General features: G+C 43.3%; 1 protein-coding gene across 1 annotated transcript; it reads right to left on the reverse strand.

Annotated features, from left to right (window-relative positions):
• Positions 1–1,660: 1,660 nt before the first annotated feature.
• Positions 1,661–13,968, reverse strand: LOC306713764 (protein NLRC3-like). Its single transcript, XM_079183590.1, has 11 exons — positions 13,900–13,968; positions 11,647–11,728; positions 11,431–11,571; positions 10,978–11,118; positions 9,282–9,360; positions 8,898–9,126; positions 7,000–8,803; positions 6,729–6,902; positions 6,405–6,578; positions 3,283–3,329; positions 1,661–3,143 (listed from the first exon to the last, which is right to left on the reverse strand). Exons 2-11 carry the CDS (start codon positions 11,712–11,714, stop codon positions 2,614–2,616), a joined length of 3,387 nt encoding a protein of 1,128 aa, XP_079039716.1. The 5' UTR covers positions 11,715–11,728; positions 13,900–13,968; the 3' UTR covers positions 1,661–2,613.
• Between the last annotated feature and the right edge of the window lie 4,580 nt (positions 13,969–18,548).

The raw sequence follows: 18,548 nt of genomic DNA on the forward strand, positions 1-18,548 counted from the left end.
CGCATTTGCACAGCTGGCCAACAGCCCAGTGTTCTCCAGGTGTGTGGGTGCCATTGATGGCTGCTATGTCCGCAAAAAGACCCCCCCCCCCCCAGGACCGGATGGCCAGGATTACCCCAACAGAAAGCTCTTCCCAACCATACAATTGCAAGCAGTATGTGATGGGAAGGGCCTCTTCATTAACACCTTTGTGGGGTATCCTGGCTCCGTCCATGACACCAGAGTCCTGAAGACCAGCAGGATCTACAAAGAGGCTCTGTATCCTCCCTCAGGTAAGTCTAATTCAAGCAAAATAACTATAATCGAAGAACTGACTAAAAAATAAAGATTTAAGATTTAAGTAGGCAGCAAAAGGGGCGTTCACATGCATGTACACACCGTTTTTAATAACCACCAGGTGGACTGTGATTGGCTGCAGGTCTCCAGATTCACCAACCAATAGCCAGAGGGAGGGATAGGACCAGGAGCTGAGTCTGAAGGAGCAGCACAGCACATAACACCGTGATGAACACGTTCTATCACATTCACATGTGGGGGATGTAACAGGCTTTATATGGGGGGTTCATTGCTTGTGACAGGTCTACCCCTCTAACTGATCCAGATCTACCCCTCTAACTGATCCAGATCTACTCATCTACTTCTTCTACTGTTTGCTGGTTGAATCAGCAGCAATGCATCATATGTGATGAAGGATGTGAAATGTTAAAGGCTCACCTGTCGTCCACCCACACAGGTGAGTTCACTGTCGTCTCATCAGGGTGGAACTTGATTGACAGCTGCCTTGTTCTACCTGTTGGGGGCGGGGCAACTTACCCACTTATCAATGCAGGTAGTTTGGTGACATCCCATAATTCTCAGCACAGCTCCGCCCAACTTCCACCTGACTAGAGGTCTAATCATCAGAGTGATTGAAAACAGCTGTGTGGCTGAGCAGAGACTTCCATTTGTAAAGTAACGAGTAACTGCAGCTGTTACATACATGTAGTGCAGTAACAAGTACAACATGTACCTCTGAGATATATAGTGGAGTACAAGTATCAAGTAGTACAACATGGAGATACTGCAGTACAAGTACATCAATGTACTTGTGTCCACACTGGAACAGAGATAGAAATGTGTCTCATGTGAAAGACTTCCTGAGAGTTTGTCTCTGACGTCACAATGATGGTTGTTTAGGAGCAGAAGGAGAGAATAATGGAGCTGAGACCTCCTTTAAAGGAGGAGTGCTGCTCCTCATGGAGGAGGATCTGGATCCCTCTGGTGGAAAAAACATGAATCCTGTCAGTTAAAGTGACAGACGACAGGAAGTCCTCCACATATCAACAGTCACAGATGATTTAGTCCTGATGGGTGGACTTTTTAAATGTGACATCATGTCAGCTCTGCTCAGTAGTTTGGACTCATTTCCTGTTTTAAACATCTGTCTTTGTCTCTGGGAGTGAAAGACGGCTTGTTCTGTGACCTCTGACCTTGGTATCAAACGTACCCCCAAGATCTACACACAGACCGTCTCAGCCTGCTTAGGGGGGTGAAGTCAGCACAGCTTCAAACACTAGCTGTCGTTGTTTCACTTGTTTCAGGCTCAGAAGTCTCCCAGGAGAAGAGCTCTCTGACCTCATGGAGACTACGCAGACACCCTCAGAGACCAGCAACACTGGACTTTGGTTGGAATGTACAAAATACAAACCAGTTTTATTTGGTTTATACAATCAAAAGATTAAAGGTTACACAAACAAAAACTTAATAAAATAAAAGATAAAATGTCAAAAACCTCATATATGATCCCACATGAATACATGAATGAACATCACTGAAACATTATCATCATTAAATGAACACATGATCAGTAAGAATACAAATCAAAGAATGAAAAGTTAAATCATGACACATTCTGAATTATAATATATCTTCATTGAATAAACAGCTGAGCTGGTTCTTGATCAGTAGTTTGGTTCAAACTTCTTTTGTCTCTTTTGATTTGTTTCCCCAAACTAGCACACAGTCAGTGATGAATGAAGTAAAAGTGAACAACACGACGTGAAGAATGAAGCCGGATTTAACTAATCCTTCATTTTATAGTGTTGGGATGGATTTGGACATTTCTGCTTTGACATAAAACGTTGATTTCTTTTGATTTCAAAGTCATTTCTCAAAGTTTGTTCATTTGTTCCACGATGATCAAAGATGATGAATTTAGTTTGTTCAAATCAAAACAACTCTTTACAACTTGTGGTTCTTTTTCCACAGAAGCTGAATTTGATCCAGAAAGACTCTTGTTTGACATTCGGAGGTTTTTCTTCACACAACAAAGTTGAGTTTTATACACAAAGTCAAAGATGTTTCACAGCTTCTCTCAGACAAACACATCATTTCAGGTCATTACATGGACCTCGCTCAGCTCTTTCAGACATCCATCTGCAACACCACAAGTCCCAGAGAGCTCTCAACCCCCCAGAGTCCAGACCAGCTCCGGTACCCCTCACCTGCTCCAACTGCATCTACAACCACCGAGAGATCAGGTTGGTACTAACTAACATCAGCTGTGTGTGATCCTGTACAGACTGAACTATCTGGTCAGCAGAGAGAACGTTTCTCTAGCAGGAGGAGACTCTCCTACAGAGAACACAGAAACACTGAGGAACCAGGACCTGCCAAGATCCCAAACCCAGGATAAAGAGGTTCAGTGAATGTGGTGTTGAAGGTGTGGAGGTGGATCAGTGTGTTAGAGGAGACTATGTAGAAGGACAGAGAACCAGCAGGACAGTCCACATACACTGCTACTCTATGAGAGGAGGAGGAGGAGGTGCGTGTTATTGTGTTATTGTGACGGACAGAGTAATGACCATGAGAGCACAACAGACTCCAGGAATGATCGTTCATTCCAAACCTACAGTCTTTACTGACTCCTTTCCTTCTGATTCCTCTGTAACTCACTGATATATAAACACCTCCTCGCCACTCAACCTCCCAGTAACAGCGACCAGTCAGACCAGTTCTACACAGCAGCTGCTGATAGACATCAAACCTGTCTGGATGATCAGAATATGACTGATCCTCTCTCACATATGTCACCTTCCTGTTGTTGTCAGACAGTTTGAGGTATCTGTTCACTGTGTTTGTGTCGAGTGTGAGTTCACAGGAATCTGATGGAGAGAACAAGACACAACACAGCTGCAGTTATGAATCTATCATCTGTTTGATGATGACATCAGAGATGTGAATGAGTGATGTCACAGTTTGAAGATGCTTTGTTTTCATGAATCAGACTCAAAGCACACTTACACTTCCTCAGACCTGGTCTGGACCATCGGACTCCAGCAGGCTCCACCCTGAAAGGAGGAGGGGGGTCAGAGCAGCATGAAACATGGACATTACATCACTCTCACACACAGAGCTTTGTTATTCATGTTCACATGGAGCACTTATTATTCATCAGCTCATATTCTTTGACTTCACTGGAGCTTCTTCTGATTGGCCCATGACGACAGCTCATTATGTTCACTTATTCATGATCTATTATTATCAGTATTATATTGACAATCATCCATTTCACACTCAGTTTCCTCCACCAGTCAGTCAGTAAATCACATGTTTAAACCTGCATCAATTGATTTCTTTGTCCACTTGTGGTTCAGTGAAAACAAGCTGTAAACACAACATGTGACATATTATCAGCTGATAAAGTAGTTGTGTCTAACATGATATCAACAGCTGCTTCCACATCCAGCAGTTACACATCAACATGATGACTCATCAGGAGTCTTTGTGTTTGTGTCCCCTGATGAATGTTAGTCCACTATTCTCTCTCTTGTAGCTCTGTGTTTGGTCTCCACCACCTCCTGAGGGAAACATCTGTCTCTTTAGCTGCTAAATGCTCCACTATGTTCACCAGCTAGTCTCTGACTGAGTCTGTCTGCTGTTTGCTGCTGAGCAGGTAGTGAACAGTGGCTTCATCACAGCTTGTTGGATGAAAACAGCTGCTGCTGGAAACACTGAGACTGAACCAAACAGGAAATGTGCTGCAGAACCAAAAGTAGGAGCTAAAAGAGGCTAAAAAGCTCAGTAGAGCTGCAGAGATGGAGACAGTTCTCTGTGGGTTCATCACCACCACACGACTCTTCACCATCACACAGAGTCAGCTGATCCTTCATCAATATAGAAGTATTGATTGTTGGATGTTTTGATCTTGACTAGCGACCTCTTGTGTTTGTGTATTAATGACTGTTGTCTCTCAGAAGTAAAGGAGAAAGTATCCTGAAACCACTACAGCGCCACAAACCCTCTGATGGAGGAGGTCGGGGGGGATGGTTGGATGTACAAAGCTGTTCACATCCCGTCTCCTAGCAACAGTCAACACTGGTTTCTATGATCTGTAATCTGGGGGTGAAAATATTACAGTTCGAGTCCGTCTGCAGCCACAGAGCACTGCCTGTGTCCCCCTAGAACTTTGGTCCAGTCCTCAATAAACCTCTTTGGGCTCTGACCCACCATGTCCACAATCAGCTGTTGGTTCTTCACGGAGCGTCTGTGGCCGACTGTCACCTGTAGTTTCAACAAGTCGACTCTTATCAGCCAGAGAACTGTTCAGAGCGAGATTTTTAACCGAAGAGAACGTCGTAGAAATCAAAGTTCATAAAGAAATTTAAAAAAGAAATTACATTTTTTTTATTTTATCGAAAAAAGTCTCCTTAATTTAATCACGTTAACCATTTTACACACTGAAAACACCATTATAAACTATTCTACTAACTAACGAAGAAGATTCGCCACAATATCATGCATTTAACGCCACAGCCGGCAAGACAACAACTCAGAGAATGCTTCGTTAATCTCGGGCATAGCGTCTAACCCGGCATATCACACTGCTAACAACATTAGCTCTTCACACAGAGTTCAACGGTATCGTCCAAATTACTCTCCGTCAAAGCGTTCAGGAGTTACAGCCAACAAGCCACAGAAAGCATAACTCCCACACTGCGAAAATATTATAACTGTATCATACCTTGAGTCGGTTTTGAGGGCCAAAACGGTGAAATCCGCAATTATTCCTTATTAGTAATGTGTTCGTCTGCTAAGTACGTACGTCTGGAATTTAAAATGGAGTTTCTCCGTTCATCTGAGCCAAAATGGTGGTCAGAATGCCGGCGGCGAATCATACAGGGGCTTGGGGCTTGGGGGCTGATCGCTGCACGGTTTTGGAGTTTTATTGGCTGAAAATTCTGTCAATCACTTCATGAAACACACGAGTGTGTTCGTTTTGAGCACCTGGTTGTAACGAGTGGTGTCATGACAAGATCCGCCCAGCAGAGCCTGAGCAAGGGCTCCAGACAAACAGACAGAGACATCCAGGAGAGATATGAGAGGTCAGAATGGGTCAAAATGGGTCAAAATGGGTCAGAATGATGCCAAACAGCTCTGTTAGGATAGATTGTACAATATGAGTGATAAATAAAGTGAAATATATAATTATAAAGTATGTAAAAGTACAATGGAACAGCTACATATTCTGGTTCGAAAATGAGAATTTGGCATGTTTTGTTTTAGATAAACACCTATAACTGGGGTTTGCTTCACTTTATTTACACCAAATCTTTTTGTGAGGCACCTGCACCCTTTGTGCTATGAATTGGGAATGGTTGTAGGCTAGCCAGAGCCTCATTTAAGAAATTACAGTGCTTTTTATTCAGACGAACTTGGGAATTTTCCCTGTTTGCTGTGTTTGCTGTGTTCAGCTACTATTAACCAGTAACATATACACAATATTTACTCATCTCATCACATCTCACAATCCCTAGTGTTATTCAAGCATCAACATTTTTTAAATAGATCTTGTAGTTACAGAATTGTAGTCTCTTTTGTATGGGTTAAAATTTTCGAGAAAAGGCCTAAAAAAAGGCTTAGGGTCCAAAAGGAACAGAAAAACATTCCTATTGTGATGATTTATCAAGACGCTTTAAACAGATTGTTTCTTTGTCTGTTTGTCTTTTCAAAATAATGTCTGGACTAAAGGGCAACACACACGAGCATCAAAACATCAACTATTGTTTGATACGAGTCCACAAACCTGCAGCGTGACGACATTGACTCATGTCAACCCACCATGATGCCCGTCAACGTGTCAGGATAAACCACTGTCCTGTTTATTAATGTTGAAACAAGACAACGCTCCAGAAAAACAACAGTTTCATCACCTTCCCTCCTGTTTGGGCTCATCCTGACTACTTCTGTCTGTATTGATGGTCTGATGTGGGACACAAACAGTTTGATGAGTCTCTGGTAGTTTGAGGTCAGCTTGGTGTGTCAGGATCATATTAACCAGGCTGACAGTGTGACAGAGAAAACGTCTCCAGCTCTACCTCCTCTATCAGACTGATTGTCTGTGGCTGCAGCAGGCCTCTTCATACCTGAGAGTTTCCAGTCTCCAGTGTGGATCATTCAGTCCATCAGACAGCACCTTCACTCCTGAGTCTCCTGGATGATTGTAGCTCAGGTCCAGCTCTCTCAGATGGGAGGGGTTGGAGCTCAGAGCTGAGGCCAGAGAAGCACCGCCATCCTGTGTGATCTGACAGCCTGACAGGCTGCAAACACACAAAACAACACACATGTCACATAATCTGAGGGAACTGTGAGGGCTGGAAGGTTTATGTGTATTACTGTCATCACCAATCTGTTTGTGTGTAAACTTTACACTTAGTACATAGTCCAAGAAAAGTAATTCGCAGGGTCACCTGAGAGTCTCCAGTGTACAATGTGGACTCTTCAGTCCAGCTGACAGCCGCTTCACTCCTGAATCCTGCAGGTTGTTGTTACTCAGGTCCAGCTCTCTCAGACTAGAGGACTGGGAGCTGAGAAGTGAGGACAGAGCTTTACAGCTTCTCTCTGAGAGGTTACAGCCACTCAGTCTGAAGAGACAATGATGAAGAAAAAATAAACAATAAGCAGAAAAGATAGCAGCGTATTTAAGTTATGAAATATGAATCTAACTCTCTCTGTACTTACAGAGCTTTGTTGGAGGCTTTGACCACTGGCAGCAGCCTCAGAAGAGCCTCCTCTGAAGCAGAGTATTTCTTCAGGTCAAACACGTCCAGATCTTTTCCTGATGACAGTAAGATGAAGACCAGAGCTGACCACTGACCACGAGATAGTTCATCTGTGGAGAGACGTCCTGAACTCAGGGACTGTTGCATCTCCTCCACTAGAGAACGATCATTCAGTTCATTCAGACAGTGGAACAGATTGATGCTTTTCTCTGGAGACACATTCTTACTGATCTTCTCCTTGATGTACTGGACTGTTCTCTGATTGGTCTGTGAGCTACTTCCTGTCTGTGTCAGCAGACCTCGTAGGAGAGTCTGATTGGTCTGCAGTGAAAGACCCAGGAGGAAGCGGAGGAACAAGTCCAGGTGTCCATTTGGACTCTGTAAGGCCTTGTCCACAGCACTCTGGTAGAGATGTGTTGGTTCAGGTTTGTCTCTAAAGACTTCAGGCCACCAGGAGGTTGTTGGTTCTTCTGACAACAGATTGACACCAGAGTTGATGAAGGTCAGATGGACATGAAGAGCAGCCAGAAACTCCTGAACACTCAGATGGACGAAGCAGAACACCTTGTCCTGGTACAGTCCTTTCTCCTCCCTAAAGATCTGTGTGAACACTCCTGAGTACACTGAGGCTGCTCCGATATCGATGCCACACTCTGTCAGGTCGGATTCATAGAAGATCAGGTTCCCTTTCTGCAGCTGATCAAAAGCCAGTTTTCCCAGAGACTCAGTCATCTTCCTGCTCTCTGGACTCCAGTGTGGATCTGTCTCAGCTCCTCCATCATACTTGACCTTCTTCAGTTTGGACTGAACCACCAGGAAGTGGATGTACATCTCAGTCAGGGTCTTGGGCAGTTCTCCTCCCTCTCTGGTCTTCAACACCTCCTCCAGAACTCCAGCAGTGATCCAGCAGAAGACTGGGATGTGGCACATGATGTGGAGGCTTCGTGAGGTCTTGATGTGGAAGATGATCCTGCTGGCCTGCTCCTCATCACTGAATCTCTTCCTGAAGTACTCCTCCTTCTGTGGGTCAGTGAACCCTCTGACCTCTGTCACCATGTCGACACAGTCAGGAGGGATCTGATTGGCTGCTGCAGGTCGTGTGGTTATCCAGAGGCGAGCAGAGGGAAGCAGTTTCCCCCTGAAGAGGTTGGTCAGCAGCACATCCACTGAGGTGGACTCTGTAACATCAGTCAGGACCTCATTGTTGTGGAAGTCCAGAGGAAGTCGACACTCATCCAGACCGTCAAAGATGAACAGAACCAGGAACTCTTCAAACCTGCAGATTCCTGCTTCTTTGGTTTCACTGAAGAAGTGATGAATAAGTTCCACCAAGCTGTACTTCTTCTCTTTCAGCACATTCAGCTCTCTGAAAGTGAATGGAAATGTGAACAGTATGTCCTGGTTGGCTTTGCCTTCAGCCCAGTCCAGAGTGAACTTCTGTGTTAAGACTGTTTTCCCAACGCCAGCCACTCCCTTTGTCATCACTGTTCTGATTGGTTCCTTTCTTCCAGGTGAGGCTTTAAAGAGGTCTTCTTGTCTGATGGTTGTTTCTGGTCTGTGTGGTTTCCTGGATGCTGTTTCAATCTGTCTGACCTCATGTTCATCATTGACCTCTGCAGTCCCTCCCTCTGTGATGTAGAGCTCTGTGTAGATCTGGTTCAGAAGGGTTGGGTTTCCTGCTTTAGCGATCCCCTCAAACACACACTGGAACTTCTTCTTCAGGTTAGATTTGAGTTGACGCTGACAAACTGGAGCAGAAAGTCCTGAATAAAAACAAAGAACATCAATGAATAAATTATTAGACAAATATGTCAACATATATGAATATATTTTGGTCCATCTCTTAAATCCTCTTACTGCTCTGCAGACAGTCAGCCAGCTCCTCCTGCTTCATTCTCCTCAAGAAGTTCATTGTGATCTTCAGAAATGCCTCTCTGCTGCTCCTCCTCTGCTCTTCATCCTCACCGTCCAGCACCTCCTCATCCTCCCTCTGACTCTCTAAGCATTCTGGGTAATCTGAACTCAGTCCCTTCTGGATCTTCTTCAGCTCGTTCTTCACAAAAGTGACGATGTTCTCCTCCAGCAGCTGGAACAGAATATTCTCTGAATGACACAAACTAAAACCATGGAACCAAACATCAGATCCATGTTGGACAGACTGACAATCCACTGGTCTACAAAGTGCAGCATGGAGATGATTGTGAACAGAATAGATGTAAAAGTAGTTGTACATGTACAGACCATAAATATGGAGTCCAGGTGTGTTTGATGCTGCTGGGCAGACTGACCTCTGGGAACCTCTGACCTCTCCTGGTCCTCTCTGTGGAGGAATCATGAAGAATCAGCTCACATTGTGTCCGTCCACACAGAGACCAACACAAGGTAAAGGTCCATGAAGTGACATGTGGATGTGGATCAGATGAGTCCCTGTAGTGGTAAAGGTTTACTAGTCCTGCTGATCCCACTGAGAATAAACAGCTCACTCTTTCAGCTCACTGTTTTCTTCACCAGTCAGTTTGCTTTAGTCCCAACAGTTCTCACCAAGCCCTCCATGTAGCTCTCCCTCCCTCACTGTACACTGCTGAAGTGCCCTGGAGCAAGGCACCCAGAACCTCCAGCTGCTCCAGTGGAGCGTCTCAGTGTCAGACTGGTTGTACTGGGCAGCTCCCAGTGTGAATGTGTTTCAATGAAGAACAGTGTTGGTGCTCAGATAACTTCATCTGAGTCAGTAAAGGTTTAAAATCTGGAGATCTCACAACAGAGAGTCTGATAGAAACACATCATCGTCATCGTCATCGTCATCATCACCACATCATCATCATTGACTCGACTTGAAGACGCAGCTAGCTTGTCTCTCTCTGTACTTCATAGATACATCTACCAGCACCTTTAAAGTCAATTGACACATTGTTTTTATCTTGTTTAAAATGTAATAAAAGTTACGTGTTTGAGATATTACTTGTTGAACACCAGTTTATCCGTTGGTACTTGGTACACTGATGCCGGGACTGCAACACTAGCTTACCTTAGTTTAGCTAGCTAGCCGTAGGTGCTAACAGTCTACAATCAAGCGGCGTCTCTTCATCGTTCTGACTACTTCAGCTCCACTGATGGGCCCATCGGCAGAGGTTTCCGAGCTGAAAAGGGAGCTACGATCCATTGAGTGGCTCATGGAGGACCTCCTCCTAAAAGTTCTTTTTTTTTACATTTGTTAAATTCTCAGTAGCGATAACTAAATGATATGCTTATTATACATATTCCAAACAAAACAACTTTAAAAACCTTAAAAAAATAATTTAAATGAATAATTTATTTTTTGCTTTTTTATAAATGTACGTTGGTACATAGAGGGCGATAAGAAGCTGTACCTGGAGGGACTTAGGACCCAGGGGAATGTAGGTGAAGCATGGAACCTGTAGGGAGTCTGTACCGTGGCAGTAACATGAATGTGGAAGTTATGCTGATAAAGAGTTGTTCTCACGTGCTTATATGTTTATTTAAAAACACGACAATATGTATTTAAAAACACGACAATATGTATTTAAAAACACGACAATATGTATTTTGATATTGTCACGTAACCCTAACCCTAGCGGCAGCAGCAGTTAGAGACGCCACACAAACACAGCTGTTCACCGCTCGCTGCCCGGTTCTTGTGGTAAAAATGTCCGGTTAATAATTTTAAAAAACTGCGTTAATTCGCGATAAAATAATTGTTGCCGTTAATTATTTAATGCGTTAACGCGATAATAACTTGCCCAGCCCTAGTTTATTTATTTAAAATTTTATTTTACCGGTTTGATTGTGTTTCTTATTTGCTTTCATGTTTTATTGTGAAGCACTTTGTAACTTTGTTTTGGAAAGCTATTTAAATAAAGTGATTATTATTATTATTATCATCATCACTTTGTTTTCATCATCAGTTTGAAATCCTCACCTTTGATCAACAGAGTTGCGTCCATCTTTGAAGGATATAAGACGACCCATAGACCGGTCACTCTTCATGGACACACAGCTGGGTCCAGGTTCAGGTTCAGGTTCAGGTTCAGGTCCAGGTCCAGGATGTTCCAGTTTCCTCCTGATAGAAACACCAGACACATTCAGTGATGTAATAAACCTACTGTACTCAGTGTATTTGTATTCTGGTAGTTTTAGGAGACATTTAGTATGAAATCAATGCTTCATGTAGAAATGTTTCAGTGTTGATGTTGAAGCTGTATTCAGTGCAGCAAAGACAGGAAATGATGCAGTGAGGTGACCATGATGGTTGAAGAGTAATGCTGTCCAATCAGGATGAAGAGAGGAACCATGTGGTGCAAAAGAGTTTTACCTGAGTGTCCTTCAGATATCATCATCATCATCACCTTCATCATCAGTTTGAAATCCTCACCTTTGATCAACAGAGTGGCGTCCATCTTTGAAGAATATAGGAGGACTCATAGACCAGTCACTCTTCATGGACACACAGCTGGGTTCCGGTCCAGGTCCAGGTTCAGGTCCAGGTCCAGGACAGTCTTGTCCCTGATGGATCCTGGTCACATGTGTAGAAACAGAGTCAGTGAATGAAAGACTTTGAGTCATGGACAGTTAGAGACGGTCATCTCACCTCTGAGCTTTGGTGTGGCTGGTTTTAGAGGGAGGGACTCCCTCCTCTCTGTCCTCACACTGATTCATAGCAGAGTCCACACCTTCACACAAACACAACAACATTATTTCTCTTCATCATGACAAACACACACAGCTCATTCACCTCAATACTAAAGACACTCATGGGACAGTTTCCATGTTGTTGTCACTTTGAGCTGCAGAGTCATCTCTAAGAAATGACGTTCACAAGATCTTTAGTCTTTGGCTTGTTTGAAGACTAGAGGAAGACTCTTCATGTGGCTTTTTATTGAGTAGCTTCAGTGTTTGTAACATAACAGACTGTCAAAGTAAAAGCAGCTCTCTAAACTCTCTGTGTGTCTCCTGGAGGTCTGACAGTAATCTAGTAGAACACGTTGGCAGAGGAGACGAGTGAGGAGTCCAGAGAAAAGGACCGGCAGTGAATCCAGAGGCTGAGAGACTAAAGTGGGCTCAACTTGCTGTTAGTTGAACCCTTCAATGAAACACTGTGAGCTTTCATCTGCAGATGTTTAGTGATGTGTTGTCAGAATGTAGCGTGCATCATTTATTGTGACATGTAACCTGAATCTCACCGTTCACTGCTTTACAGGTCATTTATACTGATGCCTACTGGCATGACTTTAAAACTACTGTGAGCTCATTTCTGCTCTCCAAACACTTTAAAATCTATATCTTTATATCAAGGAAACCACATGTTGTTCAGAGGGTCCGCTCAGTGTTTGGACCTCTGTGCTTCTGAAACCCTCATATAACAACGGTTGCCAGTAGGTGGCGCTGTGACTATGAGTTAATATTGGCACGCAGAAGTCCTCAAGCCATGACTCTCATCAAGCATGGCAAGTTTGGGACAGTTTAGACAAAGAACAGTCGAGTTACAGCAGATTGATGACTGATGGTGAACCATGTAAAATGGCCGCCACACCACGTCCTCACCGTTCATGAAACCTTTAAGTTTTTGATAACTTTTAATCACTAAGGTCTTTAGATTGTTCTGACTAAATATTAAGTTGATGTGATTCATTCTCTCGGAGGAACTCACTAAAGTTCAGCGCCTAGAAATAGCAACAACAAAAAAACACGAGAAATGTATACAGAATTCAAAATGGCCGACTTCCGGTTGGGTTTAGAGAATGGCTCCAAGAGACTTTTTTTAAGTCTACATGTGATACATGTGCTTACCAAATGTTATACATCTAGGTGAAATGTACTGCGAGGGCTGCATGGTCTTTGGTTCTGTTTGGAGCATCTTTAGCCTCAGAAACAACTTCAATGCTCATAATTCATAACTTTATGATCTTTGGATCACTTTTCACTGTAAAGGTCTCAAGAGCAGATTGATCGGATCTGAAGTACATCAGGTTAAATCTCTAGGAGTTAAAGTACCTTAATAATAATAATTTTAAAAAGATTTATGATAGTACAAATGTTAAGAATAATCATAATGATAATAATAATCATGATCATCATCACAACAATATGAAAGATAATAATCAACAGAAGAACAATAGCTCCTCTAAATCTAAATGAAGTTTCATATGTACAGTATTGCGTCATCGTCCGCTTTAAAGCTACCACCAGGAGTACTTCCGGTCTGAATTTCAAAGTAAAGGATCGCGTTAGTCTACATTATTTGGGATTAAGGAACAGGACAGTAATTTAAGAGCTTATTACTTGGACTCAGTACAAATATGACGTACTTTTACTGTGTACTTTGTGAATCCCACATTAAATTTAGACAAAAATAATGAATCTTGGTCTCTGGAAGGAACTTTGACATTAAATTATCCAAATAGTACACAGTAAAATACTTCATATTATATCTGATTGTAGTCTTAATAATAATAAATAATAGGATCTTAAATTACTGTTCTGTACCTTAATCCCAAATAACTCCCGTGATCCTTTACTTTGAAATCCGGAAGTACTGCTTGAATGGCTGTTCGGTAGCTTTAGGGCGGCAGTTGACGTCATACTGTACATGCTAAAGTTCACTTTAAATCCATTTTTGTTCAGCTGACTGAAGAAAAACATCAAGTATTTCTGAATTCAAACGTGACGTTGACTCCTTTCACGAGGAAAGAAGGAGCGACACGCGGTCTGAAGACTTTGTGACGTGTTGCTCTGTTCTTCTTCACTGGTCCTCCTCTGAAGTCCACTTGAACTAGTTTCTGCTGGACCTGAAGGACCAAAGAGTCCTTCAAGAGTCCCTTAGTGAAAAGAGTCGCTTACTAACCTTTAGAAGCAGAGAAGAAGACGCTGCGACATCACGAGCTCCAGAAGTGAAAATAAAGAAGAACAACAAGGGAGGGACCGACACCCATCGGTATGTAAGGACATACCTGCAAACTCACAGGAGGTGAAACAGGTGAAACAGGTGACACGCCCGTGACAAGCCGGGAGGGGGAAGCTGCTGGTGGCATGAATTTTATTTTAAATATGAGCTCTAACATGTAGTGACTGATTCCAGCAACTAGCCTCTCGGCTGGGTGCGGGAGGAGATCCTGTTCCTTACTCGCTACAACAAAGAGATTCCAGGCGTTTCACACTTTTGAGTGAGGTTCCCGTTTAATTAGTGTTCACAGATGATAAGACAACAGGATAGCGCTTATCTTCCTGTTCTCCCTCTGGTGTGTCTGGCTTGCGGTTTTGTGCGATCTCCCTGTCAGTCATGCCTCATTACCTGTCAGTTGCACCTGTGCCCCATATATTAATTACCTGCCACAATACTCCACACTGCCACACGTGGTCAACCTGAGGTAGGCTCCCAATACACATTTATAAAACACAGACCTAACTAATGGCTCCTAAACTCTTATGAAGAGGAGAAAAAAACGTGCTCAGTTTGCTGCAGCAGTTGAGGAATCGCTCTTTATCGCTCATCTCCATCGTGACAACAAATGCTGTGTGCTTGTTCTGGAAGTGACTTTCAACATCACATCTGTTGCACATATCAAGCATACAGGTAAGCCAGCATCGTTGGCAGTGAAAGCAAATGAATACGTCCACGCAGAATTAAACTCTATTTTCCTCCGTCACTTTTCTTTTTTTGGGATTTATCCATTGATAGTTTACTGAGGGCGGGGGTCTGAGAGTCATGATTAGCCACCTGCAGGGAAAGGCTCTTGACAGGCGTAATAGGATGTGTAGCACATTTTAATATACAGCTCCACCTTTATCCAGGCCCACCTCCACCTTTATCCAGACCCAGCTCCACCTTTATCCAGGCCCAGCTCCTTCACATTGACATGTTCACTCAGCTTCTGATATTTCACTGAACTCACCGTGTTGTGTTGAATCTGCTGCTGTTTAAAAGTGCAGTTCCTCATTTTAAACACAGAGTGGCAGTGTTATCATGTTCATCTATACATTCATATTGTTAGTATTTGTTATTATTATTAAACTGGCTGCTAATCAGAAATAGCAGATTTAAAAAGTATTATTGTCAAGATTTACTGGAGTGAAAACTAAAGATTAAATACATTTGTTTGTAGCTCACATCCTTTCTCTAATATGTAATAATTTTAATAAAAATAAAAACATTAATAAATGTAATACTTACCAAACTGCACAGGGAAGTATTGGTGAAATATATTTACATATTTGTGTACTTCAGGAGGAAGTTCTGCAGAACAAACAGTGTTAATGCGTTTTATTAGTTAAAATAATTCCCATAAAAACACAGTTTTAGACTCTTTTCATGATACATTAACTCGACAGAGCTCTTAGTGATGCAAAGGGAAGATAATTGTGATTCAAAACAAACAAATATTAATAACATACAGCATCAAAATGACCAGCCGTGAATCTGGATGTTTAGCAGGAGTGGAACGTGTGAGATCTCGTCTCACAACAACACCAAAGTGTCCTCACCTCGGGCTGCCTGAGGAATCAAACAGCGTCCGTCTGTTAATGTTTCTGTGTGAATGTAATAAGACATGCTGAACACACTGAGCCGTCCTCTTTGTTTACCTTTTGTTTTACTGCTCCATACCTAACCCGAACCCTAACCCCGTGTTTAACGTCACATTGCAATGATTTGTGGGTAATTCCCTTAGGCAAAGGTCACATTAAAGTGACCTATCAATGTCGACATTAAAACCCTTACATACTGTTCGGGTCAAATTTGACCCGTTTTGACATTTGACAGCAGTAAAAATACCCTAAACGTCATTCCTTTAGCCTGAAACTTGATGACTTTTCCTCAAGTGACCCAAAATACACAAAAATGAAAATATTTTAAAATTGTATACTTTTGAACAGGTGCTACACATTTTTGTACACTGAGGCTGTTTCGGGTCAAATTTGAGCCGTATCTATTGAGATAGATTTTAGATCTACTAGTGTGGGTCAAATCAAGGAAAATGGTGTTTTTAGGGAATCGTGAAACTGTTCAGGCCATGTTAGTGTGTGTTTCTTATGGGACAGTGGTGACAGAGTTCAGGGGGACCTCGACACTGTTACGAGGACTGTCTGCGTTCCAACAACATTTGCCCAGGTTCCTGCAGAGACAGACACCTGCTGGTCTGTGAAGGGGCATGGGGGAGCCTCGAAACAGTGAAATAGTAAAACAGCACAGGAGTGATCAAAGGGAACAGAGGTCATCCAGAGGTCAGAGGGTGCTTTGTCTCAGACACAACATCTGCACCTGCAAGCACTTGCACCTGCACTATTATCAAATAATCTACAAAGTAACACATTTGAATCAATTTGGGTTGGGAGGGTGGTGGTGGTGGTGGGGGGTTCACAACATTATAAAAGGTACTTGAGCTGCCATTTCAGTGACTCACATGGCAGCAAGATTTAGTGTGCAGCAGGCCCTCGATCTGTTCCTCCAACATGAGGAGGTTGATGGTGATTTGGAGGATGTGTCAGAGCAGCAAGACAACGTGGAAGAAAACTCTGATTACAGCCACATTCAACATGCTCCTGCAGGAGCGTTCAAGGAGCAGAAGAGCCAAAACAAAGCATGCCATCATGTATTTAATAGAGGTAAGCATCATACACGCTTCAATTGTAATGCTTTATGAGTGGTTGCACAAATAAGAATAATTAAATGTAAACTAACTTTAAATCACATTTTAGAAAAGCTAGGTGTGAGAAGTAGCTATTTCCTGTATTCTGTAGATGACCAAGAGCCCGTACATGCTCAGTTAAACCCTCATGTGCCAGCCCTTGCTGTGTTCTTTGATGGTCAGACAGACCTCATGGCTGATTATAGGCTGGGGCGCCAGTCCATGGAGGCCCTTTTGACAATTCTGCCATCAAAGAACACACAGGGCTGGCCACATGAGGTACATGTACTGATTACTGTTTACTGGTTGGCACACGGCCGATCATACAGTGTGGTGTCCCGGGCCTTCAGTGTCCCCAAGTCTACAGTCTGCAGACTAGTGCACAGTGGAGTGGAGAACATTGCTGCCCTTCGCCTGGAGGTCATCAAACTACCCACCGCTGGAGCACTGGATGAGGTTGGCCACGTATTTGAACAGCTGGCCAACAGCCCAGTGTTCTCCAGGTGTGTGGGTGCCATTAATGGCTGCTATGTCCGCATAAAGACGCCCCCCCCCAGGACCGGATGGCCAGGATTACCCCAACAGAAAGCTCTTCCCATCCATACAATTGCAAGCAGTATGTGATGGGAAGGGCCTCTTCATTAACACCTTTGTGGGGTATCCTGGCTCCGTCCATGACACCAGAGTCCTGAAGACCAGCAGGATCTCCAAAGAGGCTCTGTATCCTCCCTCAGGTAAGTCTAATTCAAGCAAAATAACTATAATCGAAGGCCTGACTAAAAAATAAAGATTTAAGATTTAAGTAGGCAGCAAAAGGGGCATCACATGTATGTACACACCGTTTTTAATAACCACCAGGTGGACTATGATTGGCTGCAGGTCTCCAGATTCACCAACCAATAGCCAGAGGGAGGGATAGGACCAGGAACTGAGTCTGAAGGAGCAGCACAGCACATAACACCGTGATGAACACGTTCTATCACATTCACATGTGGGGGATGTAACAGGCTTTATATGGGGGGTTCATTGCTTGTGACAGGTCTACCCCTCTAACTGATCCAGATCTACCCCTCTAACTGATCCAGATCTACCCCTCTAACTGATCCAGATCTACTCATCTACTTCTTCTACTGTTTGCTGGTTGAATCAGCAGCAATGCATCATATGTGATGAAGGATGTGAAATGTTAAAGGCTCACCTGTCGTCCACCCACACAGGTGAGTTCACTGTCGTCTCATCAGGGTGGAACTTGATTGACAGCTGCCTTGTTCTACCTGTTGGGGGCGGGGCAACTTACCCACTTATCAATGCAGGTAGTTTGGTGACATCCCATAATTCTCAGCACAGCTCCGCCCAACTTCCACCTGACTAGAGGTCTAATCATCAGAGTGATTGAAAACAGCTGTGTGGCTGAGCAGAGACTTCCATTTGTAAAGTAACGAGTAACTGCAGCTGTTACATACATGTAGTGCAGTAACAAGTACAACATGTACCTCTGGGATATATAGTGGAGTACAAGTATCAAGTAGTACAACATGGAGATACTGCAGTACAAGTACATCAATGTACTTGTGTCCACACTGGAACAGAGATAGAAATGTGTCTCATGTGAAAGACTTCCTGAGAGTTTGTCTCTGACGTCACAATGATGGTTGTTTAGGAGCAGAAGGAGAGAATAATGGAGCTGAGACCTCCTTTAAAGGAGGAGTGCTGCTCCTCATGGAGGAGGATCTGGATCCCTCTGGTGGAACAAACATGAATCCTGTCAGTTAAAGTGACAGACGACAGGAAGTCCTCCACATATCAACAGTCACAGATGATTTAGTCCTGATGGGTGGACTTTTTAAATGTGACATCATGTCAGCTCTGC

Source organism: Pholis gunnellus, assembly GCF_910591455.1.
Source record: "Pholis gunnellus genome assembly, chromosome: 22".
Lineage (NCBI taxonomy): Eukaryota > Metazoa > Chordata > Actinopteri > Perciformes > Pholidae > Pholis > Pholis gunnellus.

Bases quoted from the DNA above. Each gene is read 5' to 3' on its own strand.
- LOC306713764 (XM_079183590.1), bottom strand. From the start codon at position 11,714: ATGAATCAGTGTGAGGACAGAGAGGAGGGAGTCCCTCCCTCTAAAACC. The intron at 6,579-6,728 runs GTGACCCTGCGA...GTGTGTTTGCAG, and splicing joins TGTACACTGGAGACTCTCAG to CCTGTCAGGCTGTCAGATCA. The intron at 3,330-6,404 runs GTATGAAGAGGC...TCCTCCTTTCAG, and splicing joins TGGAGACTGGAAACTCTCAG to GGTGGAGCCTGCTGGAGTCC.